We start from the raw sequence: 25,828 nt of genomic DNA on the forward strand, positions 1-25,828 counted from the left end.
GGACGCTGCCTGTTGCACACACGGATAGATATTGACCTTTCCAATATGGCGGACCTGCAGACACGGCAGCTAGTGCGGATTCTACTTATTTAATTCTATGGTCTCTGACGAAACCATTCTCAGACATGATAAGTCAAAAAGTTTAATTGACCGTAGAGCACCGGACAACAAGTGTTGCATTTGTTTTCATGACATCTACTTATTATTTAGCCACCGTTGTGAGTTTATGTCATTTCTCTGAGAATACATCGATGCTAAGACTTAATTTAATTATCTTGTCTACCAATGAACCCGTTTCAAGTGTTGATGCTCGTACTCGATTATTACTGTCTGGTGTTAAAGTGAAGAGGTTAAAGGTCTTTACAGCCTCCGCAGCGGTACGCACGTGTGTGATGAGATTGTAAGTATTTTGAAAGTTAATGGCCTTACATAAAACGTAGCTTAGTATAATACGTGCTTTATTACGGTACGTTTTGTTCAATGAAATATAGAACGCTTTCTGGGATTGTTTTGCGATGTGATTCGCTAGGGGCTACCAGATATCTGCTAGACTGTTAAACATATTTACAAAAGAGAAAAAAAGCTCTCACGCTTTTGTAGAATTTTTATGTGACATGGAAAATCTGTAGATTTCGTGTTTATGAAATACTAGTATTCCATTTCTTTCTATTCAGTATGCATACTACTTAACAGTTAGCCATGTAATAATCATAATGATACAAATATTTTCAATATTACAATACTATTACGCTGCTGTTTACTGTTTCCAATAATGCAAAATATTTGATCGAGATGGACTGAAATGTATTTTTATACAGATTCTTCACCTAAAGAAAATATGGCTGTTATTTCAAAACTTTAGTAATCCAAACTATTGATAAAAATTAGTTGCAATACCTGTGGGTTCTATTCTTCATAGGCCACCAAAGGGTGCCATTAATTGGATAACTGATACAGTTGTAAAATTGTAATTGGTAAAAACATATGTTGGTCAAGCTGATTATCGGTTTATTTCTAGTATCAACCATTTAGCAACATTTAATTGGTGTAATCATATGTAAACATAGTTTGATAATCTATGTTTTGTTTCTTTAGACTCAAAGGTATTTAGAAATGGCTGCCATTTACTCTGGCATTCATCTGAAACTGAAAAACCCTCGCACACTCTGGCCGGACAAACTGAAACTTGCACGATTTGCATGGATATCAACACAATGCCTTCTTCCTAACAAAGAGCAGGTAACTTATTGAATCCTATTGAAATACAGACTTGTTCTCAGTAAGCATATTTTTGAGAGTATAACCGTAAACCATGGCATAATATTTCAGTCACACTTTAGTTAAGGGTCCAATTCTCACTGTTAACTAACTATTAAATATGAATTTTGCCTCAATAAACTCCTAATTACTGCTTATTAATAGTAAGTAAAGTAGTTGTTAAAGGGATAGTTCACCCAAAAATGAAAATTCTGTCATTTACTCACCCTCAAGTTTCTTTGTTCTGCTGAACACAAAAGAATATATTTTGAAGAATGTTTGTAACCAAGCATATAGAGCAACCATTAACTACCATAGTAGGGAAAAAATACTATCTGCTTGGTTACAAACTTTCTTCAAAATATCATCTTTTGTGTTCAGAAGAACAAAGAAACTCATACAGATTTGGAACAACTTGAGGGGGAGTAAATGGTGACAATTTTCAATTTTGGGTGAACTATCCCTTAAAGGTATTGGGTAGGATTAAGGGATGCAGAATAAGGCATTAATATGTGCTTTATTAGTACTAATAAACAGCCATTATCCTAGTAATATGCTAAAAAAGCAACTAGTTAATAGTGAGAATTGAACCATTAAAAAAAGTTTTACCAAAATTTCTCATACAATTCTCCTTTTATTTGCATATATCTAACAAATAGATTTGAGTGTTTTTAAGTGTGTTATTTAAACGTTTATGTATCTCGTATCTTTAAGCATGTAACATTTTTCCCCATCACAGGTTCTGTTTGACTGGACAAGTCATGCCCTTACAGGTTTTTACAATAAGAAAATGGAGGTGCCCTCGGAGGTGGTGGAGGGATTGTGGACCTACCTAGATGATATTCTTCACAGCAGGAAGCTTCATAATGTGCTAAGTCAAGGAAAAAATATTAGCCTTCGTCTCACATTAGCACAGGTACTTAATTTTTGCAAGAATTTCACTCCTACTGTATTGTTGTATTATTCTATCCCTCAATTAAAGGTGCACTATGTAACTTTTCCGTCCACAAGAGGGCGCCTATTCAAAGCAAAGGCGTAGTTTGATGACGCCAAATTTGAGCGCAGAATCTTGGGACGTGGTCTTCACCTCACAGCTGGTGGAAAAGACTCGGGATAGGACTCAGGCAGAAATCATGTTCATGGATGCGATTATTAACGTTACTGTAGTATTGTGGGAGCTGAGCAAGGCCGCTGGAGCGATTGTTAATAAGAGCGCAACACGCCTTGTGAGCCGTGGGACTTTTATTATGGTATAGTCGCCGGCGGGACTTTTATTATGCCACAGTCGCTGGCGCCATTTCCGCTTTTCCGATCATGAGTATGAGGTAATGCAGCTCTGTTTATCATATTAGATACATGTGAGTGTGTTGAAAATGAAGTTATGACATTACTCTGTGCGTTCGCTCGGCGGCTGCTATGACACTTGTTGCACACTGCAGTGAGAGTAAAGCGTTTCTGCAGAATAAAACCGGAAACAGATAAAGTCAGATATGACGCCATTGACAGGCGACTCCCTCACACGTCCCGGTTCCTTGGATAAAATAGCAATTTTCTCACGATTTACAAATAGTTGGAAACATTTGGGATATTGTACTCAACTGAACAAAATGTATAACACTGGCCTTGTGGTTTTTGGAAATTTTACTGCAAAAATGTTACATGGTGCACCTTTAATATTAGGTATAGTAGCGCTAATGTCGTTTTTTATAATAATTAATCATTTCTACTTGTATTATTCTTATTTGTAAGTTTTTCATTTAGTCTATTATGGTACTTCAAAATCAAAATTACTTATACATTGTTTTCTTTTAACAAAGAAGATGCATAATTATACTGATGATTATTAAATGGATTTATTTAAAACATGCTATTGATACTAATATGATGAGAAAAATCTACCTCAACTTATTAACAATGTGATAACTATTAAGAGAGATTTAGAAAGAATATGGTTGTATCAAATAACCCAAATATAGTCAAAATGAAGGTCAAGTTATGAATGCACTTGCGCTCTAAGACACGGACAATATATAAAGCATAAATAATTGACAATATTATATTACAATAGTGTACTGTAATGTTTTATTTACACAAGGAGTTTTTACATGTTGTTTTTGTTAAATGTTTATGATACATGTTTAAATTAAAGCAGCACTAGGTAGTTTTTGCTCTCGGGGTCCCCCTACAGTTGGGAAACAGTATTGTCCTCTACTACTGTCGTAAACTGTCATTCTACATCAGTGGATGCATCGCACTTGCATTTGTTGACATGACAACTATGATAACCCTGAACACTGCAGGAGTTCACATTCAGGTGTTCTGCTTGCGTCGCGTGTGAAATGTCTTCATCCCAGGTACAGTGGCATATGTTTCAGCATGTCATATGAATATAATTTCATGGGTTTTATTTTTTTCAAACGCCAAATGATCTTTAATCCGATCACTTTCTCGTTTTCTCTTTTTGCTTTCCTCCGACAAAACCTTTGCTTTTTTATTTATCTGTGCTGCTTCGGCCATGACGATAACATTCAGCAAACAAATTATAGTTTGGCTCGCACGTCCGAATTTAAGGAAGTGGGGTGGTGGTGGAAGTGACGTATATGCCGTAAAGCAGTCGAATTTTGTAGTTCTTTTTTTTTCTCGGGTTACTACCCAAAACCCGAAGTTTAAAAGTACGATTAAAGACGATACAGACCCCGTCAGGCTATGGCAGACGTGTCATTCAACCTATTGTAAGTCGATGTATCATCACAAGAGGTTTGAAAATATATTATAAAGGTTGAAAAGTTACCTAGTGCTGCTTTAATAGATAAAATGTTTGAATATTTGGTTTCATTTTGCAACTGAAACATATTAATTTTAGTCAGAATAAAACTGACTAAAATGAATTTATATGACATGAAATATACATATACAGAAGACAACAAAGAACATGCAAAAATAAAAATTGGCATCATTGCATTACGCATGTGTTTTATTTTATCTTAGATGATCAATGACAGGATTCTGGAATATTCTTCAGGACTCGCATCTGTCAGTTTCCACACTGTTCTGAACTGTTGCCATGGCATCTTGACCTCCCCAGTGCTCTCTGTGGCCTACACCGCTAAGTATGAGTTGTTAGTGGAGCTCTTGACTCGACTCTGTGGTTTGTCCAGCATGCAGCTCAGGCAGCAAAAAAATGAGGAGCCTCTCTCGCCCAAAGTCTTTGAGGTTCTGCTTGTTGTTCTCAGCACCTACCTTACAGTGCAGAAACAGCAGGCGAACTCCAACCGAGTGTTTTCCCAGGTAACGGCACACCTTATTCATCCGCTTCTACTGCTCAGACACTTACTGAACTCTAGAGTATGGACTGAGAATGATGACGTCAAGATTCGACAGAATCTGAGCAAGGATATCCGGAACAAGGTGGACGCTGTCCTTCAGTCAGCGCTCTTCATCCCTGATCATTTACAGTCCTACAAGGATGAAGTTTTACCATCGGAGGATGAATCTCGTGCCAAAAAGAGCCACACAGGAAAGGGCTTGCAAGGCCCAGTCAATATTATCCTTTCGAAACTTTGCGTCCAAGGGGCTAACGAAGAGGAAGAGGCATTATTTTACGCCGTTAAGTCAAACTCTCTTGCCCTGCTATTTAAATTCGCCCTAGATTCATTTAGCAAAGGGGGAGAGAACAAGCAAGTGATCTTCCACCTCATGACTAAGCTCATTATTGCTTTGGGGTTCACAGATGAACTGGATATCGATGAGAAATTTAGTGCATCGAACTGGGGTATTGCTTTACTCTCTCTTGAGAACATCATAAACTCCTGTTTGGCTGGTGATATTTATAATGTGGCTGCAGACAAAATAAAACATGGAGAGGTGCAACTGAATTTCTATAGGAAACTGGCTCGCCTATTATTTAACAATACACAGATGGGCATCCCAGCTTGGTACCGCTGTCTCAGAACTCTGCTTGCACTGAATCACCATATCCTGGAGCCAGATTTAGATGAGCTTCTTTCAGCTGTGTGGGTTGATGCAGACAACATGGAACTGCGTGTTAGGAAAGCCAGAGAAGCACTCATATCTGCCGTCTTGCAAACTTATGGCAAACTTCGACAGCTGCCTAAACTTATCGAAGAGCTGCTTGATGTAGTGTGTCGGCCTGCAGCTGATGAATTGAGACCAGCATTGTTGCCCGAAACGATACAAAAGACCCTGAGTCAGTGTTTGCTAGACAATCCTCCGAGCCAAAATCTTGAGATCTGTTGGGTCATTTTAAATAGGATGCAGTGCTATCTGCTCCCCCACATCCAAGATGAAACATCGGATTTGGCACTGAAAGTGTTTTCTGTGAGTTCCCTCCTCTACGCTGTACTCTTCAATTTTAAGACCCTGGACAACAGCACCCCGGTGCCAATCGTGAAGCAAACTCAGAATCTGATGACAGAGATACTGAAAGTTGTTGAAGACCTGTTGAAGCAGAACCTGGTCACCAAAAGTGCCTGGAGGGAGAAGGTCCAAGAGGTGACCCTTCTGCTTACTCATACTTGGCTTGAGGTGGATACTCTCTTCCAGATACACTGTGTTAACAAGTACACATCACCAGCTGCCTCACTGAGTGGCGCTTTAGTGGACAAAGCCCTGACACTAAGGGACGTAGACAGTCCACTTGGTAAATTATTACAGAAACTCCTTGTTCTCCACAAGCTGAAGCTCCACTTGCTCAAATCATCTACTGTAACATCAGATGCATCAGAGATGCAAAAATTGGCTCAGTTTATTCTAAACAGGCAAGATCTTTCAATAATGCTTGACCCTGAACAGATGTGGGACTTTCAATTTTGTAGTGTAAACACCAACACTTACAAGGCAGCTCACTGGTTTCTTGTTACCTCCAACCTTTCATTAATTGCCCCTTATCTCGAACCAAAAGACACGTCTGATTTTGCAGAATGCATGTTGAAGTCTTTGCTTAAGGGCTTGGATGCCTCTGGAAGCAATTTGGAGAACACTGGGATCTCTGTCTCTCTAATATCCAGACAATTACTCGAGAGTCCTGTTCTTTGGGAGCTCCCTGAGATTTTTTCAGCATTGATGAAGTGCATCATCAAGGCATTTTTTGGACTGCTCGACTCATCACACATGCAGTTAATCAGTCCTTCGTTTTTGAAATCTTGTGTGGAAATGGTTGGCATAGAAGATGGAGAAACCGACTTGACACCTTCTCTGAATAGACTGAAAGCCATTGGACAGGAGATCTTGGACTCTGTCAAAATGAAATCTTCCATACCTCTATCTAAAACACAGGTAGATCGATTACTGCAGCTACTCAAAATCACAAGTGTCCTGAATGGATATGCAATGTCCCCGGAAGACTATTCAGAACTTTTTCTGAGCTTGTTCACACTGACTACTTGTGTTCAGTGTGATGAAAGCGTCAATCTCTCTGCATCTGTTGGATTGCTTAAAGAGCTTTTCAGTGTCATGGCTTCCCTTCTGCTGGTTAAAAACTCTCAAACACTCCTGAAAGTTGTTCATGGAAGTAATCTCTTAGAAGCAACAATGACATCCCTATTCTCTCGGAGCAGCAAGGGGCTCTTCAAAGGTGTGGATGGCCCGACATGGTTGTCTTTTCTTCAGTCAGTTCAGGACTTCATTCAGTCTCTAATTCAGCTCATAATCGACCGGAAGAGAAACATGTGCCTCAATCTGGAGAAGTTTACCTCCTTCATGGTTGAAAGTAACATTGCCGCAGGAGTTCTGGCTGTAGACACAGGGGATCTCTGCTCGCTACAGCTCCATCTGGTAACTTTAAGCATGCTTTGCAAAGAAATGATCACAACTCTCGGCAAGAACAAACAGCTGGATCAGACTCTGACTCATATGTTAGAGAAGGCCACTTCTGTCATGGAGCCAGCCGTTCTGGCTGTGTTGATGGGCAAGGGAAGTGGTCTCCTCAGGCAGTCCTTCTCTGTTGAAGTGGTAACGGTCATGATCAGGAGTGAACTAGCTAGAGCCTCAATCTCTGAGGACGACGGGCAGGAGAAAATATCCCGAATGACGTTCTACCGGAGTTTTTTCCAGCAGATCTTAAAGGAACTGTTCCCGTCACCTCGTCCTATGGACTTCCTCATTTCGTCAGTTAACTATCTCTCTGCGTTTTACACGGCTGTGGAAAAGACCAAAGCAGCAGATCTAGAAGAAGTCCATATTGAGATTTTGCGGAGTGTTCACACACTGCTGTCAGGTATGATGTCCTAAAACGTTTCAAAACATTCGCTTGACTAAAATAAAATTGATGCCTCAAATTTTTGTTAACCCTGAAAACAGTCTGAAAACAGTCTCTCAATCATTTCATCAGGAACTTGGATGTCGTTGTCAGATGTAAAAGAGCTGGAGGGGCCAGTAAAGGAGGTGCTTAATCAGCTGGTGTCCAACTGTTCTCAAGAGCAGTTCCATCTATTGCTGCTGCTGCTCAGAGAAGGGCTTGTGCCGGCAAAGATTGAAGGAGGCCACTCTAATGTAAGATTCTCATAGTTTCTGAGTGTTTATGGCTGCATTCTTATTATAGCTGTAATGAGTAATGTGTGCAATAAATGTATCACTTAATACTGTTAATTTATTGACAAGGTTAAGACATTTATTCCGTTTCATGGTATTGTGTAATTAGTAAAAACAGGAAAAAGTCCCTAGCAGAGAACCCATTATCAGTGAATAATTGAAAAGAACACTCTTTATATGTAATTTATTTGGTAATAAAACCCAGACTGGACGAATAATAAAAGTTAAGTAATTTGCATTCTTTATATGGTGAAATTTAAGTATTGTTGAATTTGAGCTGAAGTGAAATATCACCCAAGAGTGACACACTCTTTCTTAGAAATATGAACTCCAGTGGATGACTTCAGGTCAGAGGGCAAAAACATCTTAATGAATGTCAAATGACGAGTTTGGAAAGTTTTATTATTGAATTATTGCAGAGAATAGTTCAGTTTTTGCATTTCCAGAGGGTATTGATGCAATTTGAGAGCGTCTGAGAACACTATGAATGTCATTCACAAAAATTACTGAACCTAATAATCACATAACGGTCTGTTTAGTTTTCTTTTCTTAAATTAACTGAATGTCTTTAATGTGTTTGCATTTTAACTGCATAGAGTTATGTGATTTAACAATCATCATTTCAATGAATGACAGCCTTAGGTCTAATATTTAAAAGTCTGCCACTTGTTTTTGATGGATTCTTTGAATATGTCTTTATTCTACAAAGTGAAATGGATGATTGATGTTGACATGAAAACATTATGATAAAATCCTTCCTTTTTCTCTTCTCGAAGCTTAAGAGTTTCTAAGTCTGCTTGTAGTGTGCACTGATGATATGTTGTTTTTTTCTTTCACAGGAAGTTCTGTCTGCTGTGACTTTTATAAAGCTGCTCTCCTGTTGTCAGTTTCCAGAGCATTGTTCAAAGGCTTTTTGGCTTATCACTCCACAAATCATATCCACTCTCATTGTAAGTATTTCAATACCTGTTTTCAATTTATTTCCCATTTGATGTTTTTCCCTGAAAAAGATTAACCACACATGCATTCCTGCTGTTTCTTTTTAATGCGATGCTCTTTTCCAAGATGAAAGTATCATATTTTTCATGTGTAAACATCTGCATAAGTGTTGGATTTTGATTGAAAGTAATAACACTAGATGGGCAATATTTGGTAACACTTTATTTTACACTTTATGTAACACAGTGTCCTTTTTACATGTTACATGTACTTACCATAGTAATAACAGTAAATTATGAATAATTACATGCAACTAATCCTCAACCTAACCCTATACTAAGTACCTGTAGTTAGTCAATATTACTCAGTACTTAAATATATAATTACATTGTAACAATGACACCCTAAAATAAAGTGTAACCCAATATTTCCCTCAATTTGTCCTCCCAACAACCATAAAAATGTTCCATACCCATGTTAAGTCATTAAACACAGGAACCTTTGCACATTACATGCAGATATACATGAAAATGTCTTGCATTGAAAATCAGTATTTGATTGATTTAGGCAAATTTACAGTTTAACCTATCAAGAAAAAAAAGCACTTTTATAAGGTCTTTGAACACAGATGTGTGTCACAGTGTGTGTAAACAATCAGCCTATTATGGTAAAAATCCACCCCCTTTTTTTTTAAATAATCCCCAACAGTCATACGTAAGAGTAGGGGGAAGCCCCGCCCATGACTAGTGACGATCTGCCCTATTTGCATAGATTTTTAGATTAACATGACGGTACATGCTAGTCAATGAGTTGAATCAACTTAACTCCACAACAACTAGGGTGAATTCAGGGTGATTGGGACACTTTTTCCAAGTCATCTCAATGGCAAAAAGTGTCCCAATCACCCTGAATTCACCCTACATAAATTTACCCACTAACCATTTAGTCATGTCCAGTTGCATTCTAAAAGTTGTAACTTCTTCCTGAGTCTCTCCATCAGTGTCTGATTCGAACATGTAAGGCTGAACACAACTACTGACAATTTGTGACATTTTGGCTGTGTGACATTTTACATTTTTGTTGTAACGAGCTGTAAAAAAAAAAAAAGAAAGCTATCCCCTCTTCTGGAAAGGGGGCCGGAGCAGCAGCTCATTATGCATTTAAAGGGAAACGCACAAAAACTGTGTTTTTGATCACACCCAAATGGGGGCAAATTTGACAAGCTGTAATAAATGACCTGTGGGCTATTTTGAGCTGAAAATTCACAAGACACATTCTGAGGACACCAGAGACTTGTATTACATCTTGTGAAAAGGGGGTCCACTTTAAATAGCACACATTTTTATTTGGAGAAGTGTTTAACAAAAAAATATGAGGATCACATTACAACTTTTAAACCGTTAAATCGCACCAAAATGTTAGATATCCACGGAACTCCACGTCAGAAATATCCAATATAGATTCGACCCTGGACGCCAAAGCCCTCCCAGAACATTTAAGTCTTTTATCAGTCTGAGAGTTTGACTGAGAAAGCCAGGGATGAGCAGAAGCAGGAGACTAAGTGATTATAATAAAGATGAGTTTATTGAATAATCTTAATTACGTATATTTAAATGCTCTGACTTCGTCTAGATGTTACAATTCCTCTATCCAGTACAATTCCAACAAGTGTTATTATACCAAGGGAAAAACGATGGAAAATTACTGCTTCACAAAAAGGTTACAAGAACGTCCTGTGGCATTATTAAAAGAAACCTTGAACATTCTTATCTCCTACTGGTGAATAAAAACATCCCTTCAAACCAGACAATCATAAGATTAAACAACAATAGCAAGCATTGCAAGTGCAAGGAAATAAATAAAATATATAATTTAAAAAACACAAAATGACAAATGAAGAATAATAATAATAATAAAATGAATAAATGACAATGAAAAAATTATGAATGTGAAAAAAATGATTAATCAAATGACAACTACATGACTGATAAATTATTATATATTAGTGCTGGGCAATCGATTAGTCGTGATTAATCACATCCAAAATACATGTTTGCGTTTACGTAATGTGTGTGTACTGTGTATAATTATTATGTGTATATATAATATAAATATACACACTATAAATACACACATGCAATATCTACATGCATGTGTTTGTATTTATATATAAATAATAAATATACACAGTACATTAGGGATGAAACGGTATGGAAATTTCACATCACGATTATAGTGACCCAAATAATCACAGTAATCAATATTATCACGGTTTTGTTCAAATGAGATGAAAGTGTTCAAAAAGAACAGATGCACACACTTAAAACACTTCAACAAAATTTATATTTGAAAATCAACAAACAACAAATAAATAAAGCAGCTCTTTGCACTTTTTAAAGCTAGATTCTATTCTGTGGGATTTACTTCCTTATAATGGCCGTCGTCAATAGCAACGCATTAATAATAAATAATAATTTGGTGTAAATATAATCTCGAATATTATCTCTGTAAATATATTCTCAAGCAATATTCTCATCAGTGTTCAGCAATGATGCATTTAAATCTAGCATATTTTGTGAGCCCAAACGGTATCCTAGTGAAATAATGCATATCCATATTTTCATGATTTGACTGTTTATTTTATTAAATATCAAAAGGTGTGCATCATACCTGACACCTAGATGAACACTTTACAGTCAGTTTTATGACTGTCATTCTCTTCAAATGCTATTGAAGTCAGAAACGCGTATAACGTTACCAATGTTGTATGTAACTTTAGAGACGGTCCAACTTTATGCCAGTCATATCAGATGCGCTGTGGTTCTGCTGTGTTTGTTTGAAACTATTTTCGCTGCTGAAATAGAACAGAAACAGTCAACCACGGTATCATGAGTGAATCTCCTGCGTACATCGCACGTTTTGAGTGCAGATTTCAGCGAGTGAGAGCAGCGCGCGCTCTGAACGGCTGATCTGAACCAACGCCTCTGATTTTGAGACATTGCATTCATAAACTCAATAGAAACATGTGTTAAAAAGCACAGCGCGATTATAACAGATGGCTTTTGAGAAGACTATAATAAGTTAAACCGCCAAAGTGTCTAGTGTGCAGCCGAAATAACGTTACACCCGCAAATGGTGGTTGTTAATGTCATGCCCTGATTATCCCTTATATGTCACCTTAGTCTTGTCTGAATTTGTTCGCTTCACGTTATTATTTGCCAGACGTAGTTTTGGTATTGAGGTCAAAGTCCACTTGCCTTGGATTCGCAGATTTGAAGTGTTTCCCCCTATTACAGTGACTTTCTTCTGGCATGTTCTGCAGACAGGGTGAACATCTTCGATTAAGTTTCCCTCAGGACTTTTGTAAAAGCCAAAATATGACCACACCTCAGATTTGGTCCTTTTAGAAGTCTGAACAATCCCCCGAGTGCTGTCACTGCCTTTCCGCCATTTCTTCTCATTCAAAAACCAGCTTTGCGCGCAGCACCTGCACCAGACTGACGCTGACAGGACAAGATTTACCGCAAGTTTTCAAAATCGTGATAATCACACGCGGTTTTAATGATAATTAAATTTTAAACAATATTACTAACCGTCACTAAATTTTATCGTGGTTTATCGTGAAACCGGTAATCGTTTCATCCCTACAGCACACATGCATATATTATGCAAACACAAACTTTAATCGATTGCCCAGAATTATTATAAATGATTTTGAAAAAAAAAAAAAAACCAAAGACAAAAAAACAACAACTGTGTGTGGCTTTCATAAGTAAAACACACGGGTTGTTATCGAAAGCCCTTAGATCCTTCAAACCCCTTGAAGTGCGTGGCCCTGTTTACTTCCTTTATAAGTAATTTCCTGGACTTCTTGCCTGCATAAAATCAGAGATATGTAATATAATAAATGTGATAAAGCATTTATTATTTTTATCAAGCCTGGATGTTGCTTTAAGGGTGCCTAGAGAGTTGGTTGGCAGTAAAAAACACCATACAGCTAGATTTGTAAAACATATCACATACCTCACCCACCAGCCTGACTCTCTTGTCTTGATTTAGCATTAAAATTCATCTGCCTGGAGAAGTCAGGTTTCAAAGTTAAATTCAATTCAATTCAAAGTCTTATCTATGTCTCTGAGTTGACTCAGAGAAGGACTGTGTGTGCCTGTCAGGTTACTTTTATCACTGCACCTTTCTTCTCAGTGTCAGAACTTGACATACTAGAGCTGCCACTAGCAGAGTTCACCACAGTGAACAAAAGCTTATTTAACCTTGCTCTACTCTCATCTCCACTGTCTTTAGTACACAAAAATAAGAACAAGCTCTGTAATCGTCACTTTTGTCATTAATATTTTATAGCATCGATCGTTTGCAGAGCAGTTGAAAAGTATTCTGTGTGAACTTATATTGTCTGCAGGATTTCTGGTAAATGTCAGGCTGGTTTGTTAGAGCTCTGCATTGCATATATTGTACATGTTTCATAATACTCTTTAGTAATCTTTAAAGGTGCACACATTTTTTTGCATTTATTTAACACTACACCTAAGGATTAATTAAATTGATCAAAATTGACAGCAAAAAAATGTTGTAATCCAACAAAACAAATCTATTATACTCTGTTTTTTTTAACTTTCTATTCATCAAAACATCCCAAAAAATGTAATGGTTTCCACAAAAATACTAAGCAGCACAACTGTTTTCAACATTGATGATAAAAAGAAATGTTTCTTGAGCACCAAATCATCATTAGAATGATTTCTGAAGGATCATGTGACTCTAAAGACTGGAGTAAAATCTGCAGAAAATCCGGCTTTCCCATCACAGGAATAAACTACATTTGAAAGTATATTCAAATAGAATACAGATATTCTAAATTGTAATAATATTTCTCAATATTACTGTTCTGCTTTTTTGACCAAATAAATGCAGCCTTGTTGAACATAAGAGACATAAAAACATCTTAACTCAAATTGTAATTCAATATTTCATGTCAGGTTTATTTATGGTAGTTCATGGCACTAGTAACACCAAGGTTGTGGGTTTGATTCTGAAGAATTCAAGCAACTCATGACTTATAACAAGGAATAAGTTGTCAGTAACCATTTGAGAGACATGATTCTTGAATTTCACAGATTTCCTTACAGATTTCCTCCCTTGTTTTCAGTTTGTAATAAAGGAGGCCAGCAAGCGCCCCTCTCTGACCCGTGCGCTGACGTTGCCAACTCTTCAGGCTTTGACTGTCCTGCTCTCTCAGGGTGAAGCACACATATCCAATCCACACCACATCATTGTGGTTCTGGGCGCACTGCAGTTTGTGCCTCTCGACAGTCATTCCATGGAGGACTACCATGCTGCTTTTGAGGCCATCCATGAAGTCCTGTTTGCAATTATACACTGCTACCCTCAGGTGAGTATCCTCTGGCTGGGTGGAGAGAGAGATAAGCTTAAACCTGATAATACTTAGATATGTTTTTGTTGCACTTTTTGAAGTTGAATTATATTATCTATTTATATTATTCACTTTTACATTTTCAATTGACTTTATAATAGTGCCCCTATTATGCTATTTTAAAGTTTCCAATTTTTTTTTTTGGAGCTCTCCAACAACATGTTTACTTGCATCAAAGGTCAAAAAACCTTTGACAAAAAGTTTCATTTTCTCATAATATACATTACACATCACCACAGTGTTCAATGATTCTCAAACGACTCGACGGATGAATAAGTCTCTAAATCCCTCCTTTCCTTGAGCCTACTGTGCTCTGATTGGTCAGATGGCCCAGTCTGTTGTGATCATAGGCCGTAAAAAAATATGGATGACGCGACTTCATGTGCTTCCGCTGACGAGAGTAGAAGCTTTCATAGGCCCGCACACGGCACTGACATCTTGCGAAGATTTGGGACAGAGTCTGGCAGTAGTGATCTCAGGACCGGAGTTGCGCAGTACGGAGCAGGAAGTAGAGGCACGATTATCAAAATCCCGCCCACACTCTCACAGATGCAGAACAATTCATTATGTTGGTGTGAAATAAACAGTTGTGGAATTGTAGAAATTAAAGCCAAAGCTCCAATCTCCTCCCGAAAATCCAGAAAAAAGTCCATTAGTGCCTCAGCGACAACTTCACTCAGACAAGCCGTCAATTTCAGCTGTCAATCGTGAAGCCCCCCCCCCCCCCCCCTCTTTTTATAGCATCAAATAACTAATTAAAACTAAACTTATTTAAAAAACATGAACAACACTTGAAATGAAATCATTGTGAAAACATAGGAAACAATTATTTGAAGTGTAATTTGATTGTTTAGTTTGTCTCGCGTCCATTGTAATACATGGAGGGGTGGGGTTTTGGAGCTATACTGGGACTTGGTCTACCGCAAACAGTGCATATTTCAGAAACAAATGCCCATTACCATAACTGACCTCCAGCTCCATTCAGGAGGCTTCCTAAAGCGCAGCGATTGTACACACTGACGTTGGTTTTACACCAATCCCAGTTAATCGTTGGCTAATTGAATACCGACGAATCAAGTCCGACGTGATGCTATCCAGTATCCGCTGCTGTGTTTGAAGGGGTCCTGGTGTCGGGGCGTGCAATAAGTGGACGGGCTATATGCTAATGTTTTGTCATGACGTCACAACGAAATGGCTTTTGATTCGTTTAAAAAAACGATTTGTTTAATTCACTCCGAGTCGACTCATACTTTTGAGTGTCAATAACTTTATGTATGGTGCACTTTCAGACTCAAAACTTTGCAGGATGTTTTCATTCACTTAGAGCTATGTTACACACTACATGAAAGGTAATTTTCAAAAGTTCATAATAGGGGCTCTTTAAAATCATCTAGAGTGGAGGTAGAAACTGTGCCAAATGCTATAAGTCGTTTTTAAAGGTAATGTCTGACATATGTTTATCTGCACTTGCTCTTTGAAAAATGTTTTAGTAATACCGTTTTCAGTTCTTTGTTTCATGAATACACTCAATGCACTGTCTGGTGGATCAAGAATTTAATAGTCAGTAAACACAAAATTACATGGGTTTTCTCGAGGTGAAAAATATTATTACTCTGTTATTATTATCCCCCCCCCCCCCCCCCCCCCCCAAAAGTTTTTTTTTGCTATTTGCTCTTATGTACTGTACAAATGGTGGATGTCATGGTAAATAGGTAACTTTCAGATAAATTGGTAAATTAGTTTGATAAGGCTCATAGCTTTATGCAAATAGGTGTGTTACAGGCTAATGCTGCTTGATGTTTAGAGCGAACATTACAGTGCCCTGGAGAGGCGTTTAATTTGCACTTAATAGAAGTGAAAATTAGAATGTAGTTTGGAAAGTTGCTACAGATCCTGAGGGAGAAGGAGCCCAGTGTGAGTCTGGTACGAGAGGAATGCTGAGATTGTGCAAAACTTCAAGGTGTACAGGTTTCTTTGCCAGTGAAAGTGCGAAACTTGGTTCAATCTCAACATGACCTTGTATTTGATAGGCTTTATAAAGTGAAATGAGAGTTGGCATTATAAAGTGACATTGGAGTTGTCCATGACCATGAATTAGCCATAATGATGACTGAACAACTACAGGTGCACTTAAACAATATGGAATTGATCACTGACAGTTTCTGTATCCACTAGGATGGACAATAGAACTAAATAACAATAATACACAAAAAATGTTTTAAATAAAAAATATTTCAGCCATTTGCCCAAATATGAATATTATACATATACACTGAGCCAAAACATTATGCCTAATAGGCTGTTGGTCCACCGCGTGCTGCCAAAACAGCGCTTGCCCACCAAGGTAGGTTGGCAACCTGTAGGTTGCGAGGTGGTGCCGACTTGGATCAAACTTGTTGGTCCAGCCCATCCAACAGATGCTCAATCAGATTGAGATCTGGGGAATTTGGAGGCCAGGGCAACACCTTGAACTCTTCATCATGTTTCTCTAACTATTCCTGATCAATTTGTGCAGTGAGGCAGGGTGAATGATCCTGCTGAAAGATGCCACTTCCACCATCGTGAAGGGATGTACCTGGTCTGCAACAATGTTTAGATAGGTGGCACATGTCAAATTTACATCCACGTGAATCGCTGAACCCAGAGTTTCCCAGTAGAACCTTGCTCAGAGCATCACACTCCCTCCACCGGTTTGTGGTTTGTCCCTCCTCGTACTGCTGTTGGTAAATTTTTCACCGCTGCTGACTGGGAGCAACTTAAGTCTTACCATTTGAGAGATACTCTGACCCTGTCGCCTTGCCAAAACAATCTGGCTCTTGTCAAAGTCGCTCAGATCTTTATTCCTGCCCATTTCTCCTGCATCCAACACGTTGATTACGAGAACTGATTATTTGCTTGCCATCTAATCTACCCAGACCTTAGCTGTAGCCCCCTATACCCTCATTCACTATTACCTACATTATTCCACAAATATAGTCCACTTGTCTTGAAGGAGTTGAATGCATACGAGTGAGTGAATTCGGACACTGAGTGCGCTGGAATGGTTGCCGCTTTTGTATAGTTTGTGCTTGCTCCGTTTAATAATCATTTAAAACTTAGCAAACTGGCAGCTCTCAAGGATGTATATAAAATGATGTATTAAAGACTAAACCTTAATTAAACAATTTAATAATCAATTAAAAAGGAATTTATACCTGTATGATATTGCGCTGTACCCACACTGGACCAGCGGTTTGGTAAATGGGTGGATGGATGATTCCGCTGCGGGCGCCAACTTCTGGCTAGACCCGGGAATTAATTCTGCACAAACCTCCCAGTGCATTGTGGGTATTATCGAGCCGTTGAGTGTACATCAGTTGTACATGTGTTATTGCAGTGCATTGTGGGATTGAATGAGTGGATAACACTTTACAATAAGGTTTGTTCATTTGTTAATAAAAATTGTTGTAAAAATACAGCTGTTCATGTTAGTTCACAGTGCATTAACTAATGTTAACAAGATTTTAATAAAGTATTAGTAAATGTTGAAATTAACAAAGATTAATAAACGCTTTATAAGTGCAGTTCATTATTAGTTTGTGTTAACTAATGTAGTTAACTAATGTTAACTATTGAACCTTGTTGTAAAGTGTTTCCAATAAGTGCACTTGATGACATCTACTATGGTTTTGGACACCAACTTTTTGCTCAAATAGTGCCCTATTTAAGGGTAAAGGGTATGTGGCCTGTGGCCTGTGCCCTATTTAAGGGTATTGGGTATGTGGCCTTGTTAGGAAATGAACAATATGCTTCACCTGACTCTAGTCATAATGTTTTGGCTCATCAGTGTACATTGTAAAGATGCTGCTTAGATTGTTGCTAGGATTCAACAAAAAGTCTGCCTTTTATTAAAATATTAAATTAGGTCAGGGTTTTTGAATCATTCCATAGTGTTCTTTTACCAGCCATCTATGGACCCATCTAAAAATGTTTAGCTTGCTTATGAAGTTTTGTGGCACAGAAGATTATTGTTTTTTGTGTTCGACTTGCACAGTGCAATAAATCTAGACTAGTATTCTTCATAGGATAAACATTAAGGCCAATGGGGTTTATACTAAGCACAGCTGTGCACCAATTTTGAGAGCTTTAAATGTTTGCAGGTGATGCTGAAGGCTTCGCCCGCCTTCCTGAATTGCTTTTATCGCTTGGTTTCATCAGTCATGCATGAAGGCAGACAGCGGGGTGACTCTGACAGAGGTAAGCACACCTATTATACCCACATTCAGGAGTGTTCTAAAAGCCATTTCAAATGCATAAATTTAAACATTATACACTGATCAAAAGTTTGGGGTTAGTAAGCTTTTTTGATTTAGGAAGGTCAATTAAAAAACAATTTCACCATGACCGCATTTATTTACAGTAAAATGCTTGTGCTGGCAAAGCTCTGAATTAATTTATTGTCCAGGAAGAAAAAGATGTTATTTGAGGTGTGATTCACCTAATGAGACAAGCACCTCGTTGAGCTGTGTTCAGAGACAGACGCTTGCAGACTGTGACTCTGTGGATTGAATTTCAAAGTAAAATGAAAGAAGAAAAAAAATCCATGAAGAAAGAAGGTTGAATTTGATCCTGAAGCTTAAGGTTCAACACATTTTAAACACTGAAGGCGTATCCCTTTTGACTTGAGAACTCTTTTTATGACTTTAGATTTAAAGACTTTTTTTTTTTGGTGGAAGCATCAGGACACTTCGTCTTTCTTAATATCTCAGACTTTCATACTTGACATCAAAGCTCAGTCAGAATTTAAATGTATTCAGATGTGAGGCAATTTCAATCTTATTGATCATCTTATGGTAAGTTTCTCAAAGCATGAATGTGATGTCATGATCACTCTGATCTGTCCGGATCCACCGATAACGTGGCTTTAAAAAGATTTAACCAGGATTCATTATTATAATGTTATCATGATTGGTGGTTAATGCATTCTGTTCGCCTTTTAATTAATAGAAATTGGAATATATTAGCATATATTTAAAGACACTGGACAAAGGTACACAACCGTTTAAATGTTTGGGGTTATTATTATTTTTTAAGAAATTGATGCATTTATTTAGCAAAAGGAATTAAATTGATAAAGTGAAACACTTTTACATTGTTACAAATGTAAATATATTTTAAAGAAAAGATGTTCTTTTAAACTTAATTAAAGAATCTTGAAACAAAATGTATCATGATTTCAACTGTTTTCAACATTGATAATGAGAAGTTAATAAGAAATAAGATAATAAGGAATGTTTCTTGAGCAGCAAATCAGAATGATTTCTGAAAGATCATGTGACACTGAAGACTGGAGTAATGCTGCTGAAAATTCAGCTTTGCCATCACAATAATAATTTACATTTTAGAATGCACTGTTTGAATTTAAATAGGCAAGTGCTTAAGAGTCAAGGATTGGATCATTATTGCAGTGTTTATGTTTCTAGCATGTTATATGTTTGGCAACAGTTCTTCCACCCCTAATTGATGCAGTGTGTATCTTTTCTTTTCTCAAAAAACCACGTAGGAAGACACATAATGGCCATATTCCAGGATGACAATGTCAAGATTCATCAGGCTCAAAGATGAAGAATCATTTTCACACATGAATTGGCTCCTCTGAGTCCAGGCCTTAAACTTATTGAAAGTCTTGTGGATGTGTTGGAGGAGACTTTACATAGTGCTTGACTCTTGCATTGTCAATACAAGATCTGGACCAAAAACCGATGCACGTCTTGATGAAAATAAATGCTGTGATGTTATTTCCATCAAGACGTGCATTCATTTTTGATCCAGATCTTGTATTGACAATGAAAGATTCAAGCACTATGTAAAGTCTCCTCCAGCACATCCACAAGACTTTCAATGAATTTAAGATCTGGACTCAGAGGAGCCAATTCATTATTTTTAATCTTCATGCTCCCTCCCAACCATTCTTTTACAGTTTGAGACTGATGAATCTTGACATTGTTATCGTGGAATATGGCCATTATGTGTCTTCCTTCATGGTTGTTTAAGAAATGAAAAGCTACACACTCCATCGATTAGGTTTGGAAGAACTGTTGCCAAACATATAACATGTTAGAAACATAAAAATCGCTGCAATAATGATCCAATCATTGACTCTTAAGCATTTGCCTATTTTAATCCAAACAGCAACTTTTTTTTGGCCAGGCAGTGTATATTCAAACACAAAAGAGTTATTATAAATTGTACTAATATTTCACAATATTACGGTTTTATTGCAGGCCATGGTTTTGGAGAGAGGGTGGATGCTTAGAATCAGAGTTATGATCTTAATGCACCAACGGCATTAAGCATAATTAATCACATATTAACATTTTGTTTGAACAGTTCTAATTAAAATAATACAACTACTTCTTGTGATCTCTTTTTCAGCCTCTGAGAAAGACAGAGAAAGTCTTCTGAAGTGTGCTAGGCTGGTGGAGAGGATGTACACTCATATTGCCAATGCTGCCGAAGATTTCACAGTCCTATCCTCATTCATGGTTGCACAATATGTCAGTGAACTGCAGAGGGTGAGAGACTAGTCATTATCACTCAATTAATTATTTTTACCTACCACATGCCCATGCCAATTTCTACTCAAATGTTTTCGGAAATTGTCTTTTCTGCTCTCTTGAGCAGCCTGCCTGAAGTAAAAATTAGCTAGAATGTTAGAGAAGAATCTTCTCGGTGTTATAAATCTTAAACCACACAATTATAGCTTAAGAGTTCATGCACTGGGACTTATCCGATCAGAGGTTGTGTTAACCTTAAACTGGAGGAGGAACACTTTATCTTGTTCGACTTGAGAGCCAATTGTTTTTGTCAACTTGAAGTGTGATATACGTTTGACCTGCTAACTGGCCTGAGACTGCACTGAACAATCACATTAGCGCACGTTGCAGATAACTGTTGTCTTTGTATACCATAACTATACGTTTCTGTCTTATTTTCCTAGGTGACACTTCAGCCAGAAATCAAGGCACATCTAACAGAAGGTATATACTGTATCCTGGACCATTGTGTCGAACAAGACATTAAGTTTTTGAACACCACCCTTCAAATGGGTGTCAAGGAAGTGTTCAATGAACTGTACAATAATTATACACTCTATCACAAATCTCAAAGGCAAGGGGAAGAAAAGTACACCGTCTGACAATTGCATCCTCTGCCCAAAACGGTTTTTGTGAAGTAAATAAATCTGTAAGTTTTTCTTATAATTAATGTTATAGTTATAGAAGTATACATCTAGAAGTGTTTAAAAATGCCATTATTTATTCACCCTCAAGTTGTTCCAAACCTGTCTGACTGAATTCTATGGAACACAAAAGATATCTGAGATTTCTTTTGTCTATATAATGGAAGTCAGTGGTCTTCATTGTTTGATTCTTCTAAAATAACCTTCTTGTGTGTGTTCTGCAGAAGAAAGAAAGTCATACAGGTTTAAAAAACAACATAAAGGTTAATAAATTATGACAGAATTGTAATTTTTGGGTGAACTATCCCTTTAAATCTTTGTCACCACCATGTATTTTATACTTACTCTGTTTTTGTACATGTCAAACTGAACTGTTTTTTTTTTTTTTTTTACGAGAACAGTAATTTTTAAAAACCCTATTATGTATGCTTGAAGTAAAAGACCAAAAAAAAGTTACATGACAACCTTAAGTCCTGAAACTAATGCCCAACTCATCAGCCAAAGTTGGTAAAATTCTGTCTCAGGATTGTGCTTCTGAGCAAACTAATTAACCTGAGGTTGCTCCAGGTGGATTGTATAAAATTAGGGTACTGTAAAAGTGTCTCCTGGATGACAAATAACCAATTAAAAATGTACCCCAAAAGACCTATATTGTAAAATGGTGCTAAACATTTATAGAGCAGTCACACTATCTGCTCTGGTGTGCCTTAACTTTAGCTGTCCTGCAGTGTACAACAACATTGTGTTCCTGATGTTCCCTCCAACGAGAATTTAGATGCAAAACAAGAGCAACCTCAGATGCAGACTGAATATAGGACTATAGGAACATATTGCTAATACAGTACAACAAAATACTGACTTCATGAGGAACTAGAAAGTATTGGACTTGACAATTGTAGCAAGCCAGAAAGATTCCAAGGAGCTGTCGTGATGAAATCAAGGTACACTATATTACCAAAAGTATTGGGACACCCCTCCAAATCATTGAATTCAGGTTCCAATCACTTCCATGGCCACAGGTGTATAAAATCAAGCACCTAGGCATGCAGACTGCTTCTACAATAATTTGTGAAAGAATGGGTCGCTCTCAGGAGCTCAGTGAATTCAAGTGTGGTACCGTGATAGGTCCATTCGTGAAATTTGCTCACGACTAAATATTCTACGGTCAACTGTTAGTGGTATTATTAAAAAAAGGGAAAGCAATTGAGAACAACACCAACTCAGCCACGAAGTGGTAGGCCACGTAAAATCTCAGGGCGGGGTCAGCGCATGCTGAGGCGCACAGTGCACAGAAGTTGTCAACTTTCTGCAGAGGAAATCGCTACAGACCTCCAAACTTCGTGTGGCCTTCAGATTAGCTCAAGAACAGTGTGTAGAGAGCTTCATGGAATGGGTTTCCATGGTGAGCAGCTGCGTCCAAGCTTTACATCACCAAGTGCAATGCAAAGCATTGGAGACGTGTTCTCTGGAGTGACGAATAATGCTTCTATTTCTGGAAATCCGATGGATGAGTCTGGGTTTGGCAGTTGCCAGGAGAACAGTACTTGCCTGACTGTATTGTGCCAAGTGTAAAGTTTGGTGGAGGGGGGTTATGGTGTGGGGTTGTTTTTCAGGGGTTGTGCTTGGCCTCTTATTTCCAGTGAAAGGAACACTTAATGCTTCCGCATACCAAGACATTTTGGACAATTTCATTCTCCTAATTTTGTGGGAACAGTTTGGGGATGGCCCCTTCCTGTTCCAACATGACTGCGCACCAGTGCACAAAGTAATGTCCATAAAGACATGGATGAGTGAGTTTGGTGTGGAGGAACTTGTTGGCCTGCACAGAGTCCTGACCTCAACCCAATAGAACACCTTTGGGATGAATTAGAGCGGAGTCTGCGAGCCAGGCCTTCTCGTCCAACATCAAATGCGCTTCTAGAAGAACAGTCAAAAAATAGAAGAGTGGGCCAACTCCATATTAAACCCTACAGTTTAAGAATGGGATGTCATTAAAGTTCATGTGCATGTAAAGGCAGGCGTCCCTAAACTTTTGGCAATATAGTGTATTAACAAGACAAAAATGGTTGTTACACATGATAAGGAACTCAAGGTTCTTAAAAAAGGAAATCCTGCAGGTGGTTTACACTTCATTGTTGCTCACAACCATGTCAGTCACACTATCCTGCATGTAGTAAAGAGATCCAAGAACAAGTTGGCACTTGGCTCTGGGGAACATGTAGGTGTGTGTCTAGTGGGCAAACTGATGGTGGAGCCCTTTCACAGCTGATCTGCAGTCCTTCAGGTTTGTGTTTGTAGGAAGTTTTCAAGAGTTGCATCACCCTCTACAGCCATTCCTGTATGAAACTTCCCCAGCTTTCATCTCCCTTGTTCAGTAGAGTCAGGAAATGGCAGGTACCCTATAGAATTGGTGTCTGTAGGGGGTCTTGCAGGAAAGCGAAGGGCTAGAATGGGGCAGAAACCATCCCAGAAGGCAGCCGGGAGCTGGCAAGAATGATCAGACCAGTTGGCAGAGAGCCAAGACTGTTACAAAACAGATTCGGCTCATTAGCCCTAGTGAAGGCTCAAACAGGGGCTTAGATGCAACAAACCACAGAATGTAGGGAAGAGACATTTGTCCACATCAGATGGAAACAGTCCGGTTCACACTCACAGAATGTGGAGGTCCGTCTAAATTTTTCTGGATGACAATTAGAATTGCACATTTATCAAAGGTTATAACAACATGTCAATGTGTGTTTAATATAGAGTTCCAATGTTATTTCTACCATATTTCATGCATGACCGTACGTTTATTGTCCGAATAGTCAGCTGGCTTCATATTTGAGTCTGAATTGCCCAGTGAGAGTTCTCAGTGTTGGCATATTTGGAAATGTGCACTGATTTAAATATGACATGTTTTCTTTTGCAATCAAATTGTTTTTAAATGTTTTTTAAGATTAAGGTTTTTTAAGGTTAAGAGTGGTCATTGACTTCTTGCTGTTAAAAAGTACAGCAGCCAATTTTGAGAATGCTGTGTTATTTCCCAATGGAGATGGAGTGTTCATAAAAACATGTTGACCTATTATAGCCACTAGGATATATTTATTTTCTATAAACGCCTTGGTAGATACAGGCTACAGGCTGTATCTCAGAACAGAAAATGATTATTGTAGGTTTTTGATCTTGTCACTCAAATACTGTCACCAGAAACTGCCTGAATGGCCAAGTGGATGTTTATGCTCAGGGGTTTTAATGTGACGAGAGAATAAAACACATTTTTGTAGCCACCAACATGATGAAATGGTAGGTCATAATTAAGTTCCCTGCCTAAATATCACAGTTTAAGCGTAGCCTCACCTTTCGTTCTTCTAATCTAGAGGAAGATCTTACAACTGATTTGGAGAGAAAAGAGGTAGAAGTGTTGGGGAGCAATAAAGTATTGTAGACCTTTTATAATAAATGCACACTATAGGAAGTGACACACATTCTCCAATTATGCTATAAGCCAAATGGTCTGTGAAGAGGTTTCAAATGTCAAGTTTAAGAGTAGGAAATGCACAACCACACAGAACAACAATGGTGTTTAATGACATTCTTGAGGCTTGTGTTGGTTTTTGACAACAAAACAATTTTATTAAGCTTCAAATTTGTTAAGGGTGTTAAAATACTGCACAGGTCATTTGAGGTCGTTTTCTGTTATGAAGGGACACTGACAAATTTACATTGTGATGAGACGGACATGGAGGCTCAAAACTTGAGCCAGACATGGGAAATTCTTTAACTCTTGTTTCTGGGGACGATTTAGTCCATTGCCATTCCCAGATGACATTTGAAAATCTTGATATTTAAATTTCCCCCTCAGAAGCCAGAGGTTATTTCACGTTTGTAGTATTCAGATAAAATTTACACATTCTTCCAGACATCAAAGTATTTTTTTGTATTTTTATTACCAACTGTATGTATTTGTGCCATTTGTAAAAAAAATATATATATATATATACGCATACAAATAAATAAATAAATAAACAAACCCCTTTACCTTATTATGTTATTATATTTGAGTGCTCTGAGTCTAGGCACATCATGATAGAATCATCTGGCTGGCTATTTGTTATTTCATAGACACTCAATCCTAATCATTTTACAGCACACTTACAACATCAACAGCTGTCCTGAAGCAATCTGAGGATAAGTGCTTTGCTCAAGTTTGAAGCGAGATTGAATGGGGTGGCACTTGCCAGCCCAAATCTTTAACTGCAGCACTGTGTGTACATAAAGATTCAGTCTGCAGCGCTTGTCAGCATATGAAAAGTAGGTCATTCAAGTGTTTCCTTGAAGTGCAGCTTCTAAATCAGCCTCGTCCTTTATTCAAATTTTTAGAAGGCTCAAAAAATGTCAGATTTCGGGTCAAATTTTAATGGGTTCTTTAAAAC

The 25,828-nt window shown here is 37.9% G+C and overlaps 1 protein-coding gene across 1 annotated transcript; it reads left to right on the forward strand.

Moving 5' to 3' along the window:
- The first annotated feature begins 325 nt into the window (after window positions 1-325).
- Window positions 326-24,472, forward strand: urb2 (URB2 ribosome biogenesis homolog). The gene is made up of 10 exons (XM_079843436.1): window positions 326-400; window positions 1,096-1,239; window positions 1,997-2,173; window positions 4,246-7,492; window positions 7,607-7,767; window positions 8,646-8,756; window positions 13,910-14,152; window positions 18,334-18,430; window positions 20,609-20,748; window positions 21,174-24,472. Exons 2-10 carry the CDS (start codon window positions 1,114-1,116, stop codon window positions 21,369-21,371), a joined length of 4,500 nt encoding a protein of 1,499 aa, XP_079699562.1. The 5' UTR covers window positions 326-400; window positions 1,096-1,113; the 3' UTR covers window positions 21,372-24,472.
- Window positions 24,473-25,828: the final 1,356 nt, after the last annotated feature.

The sequence above is a fragment of the Gobio gobio genome (assembly GCF_949357685.1).
Source record: "Gobio gobio genome assembly, chromosome: 18".
In the NCBI taxonomy this organism is placed as follows: domain Eukaryota; kingdom Metazoa; phylum Chordata; class Actinopteri; order Cypriniformes; family Gobionidae; genus Gobio; species Gobio gobio.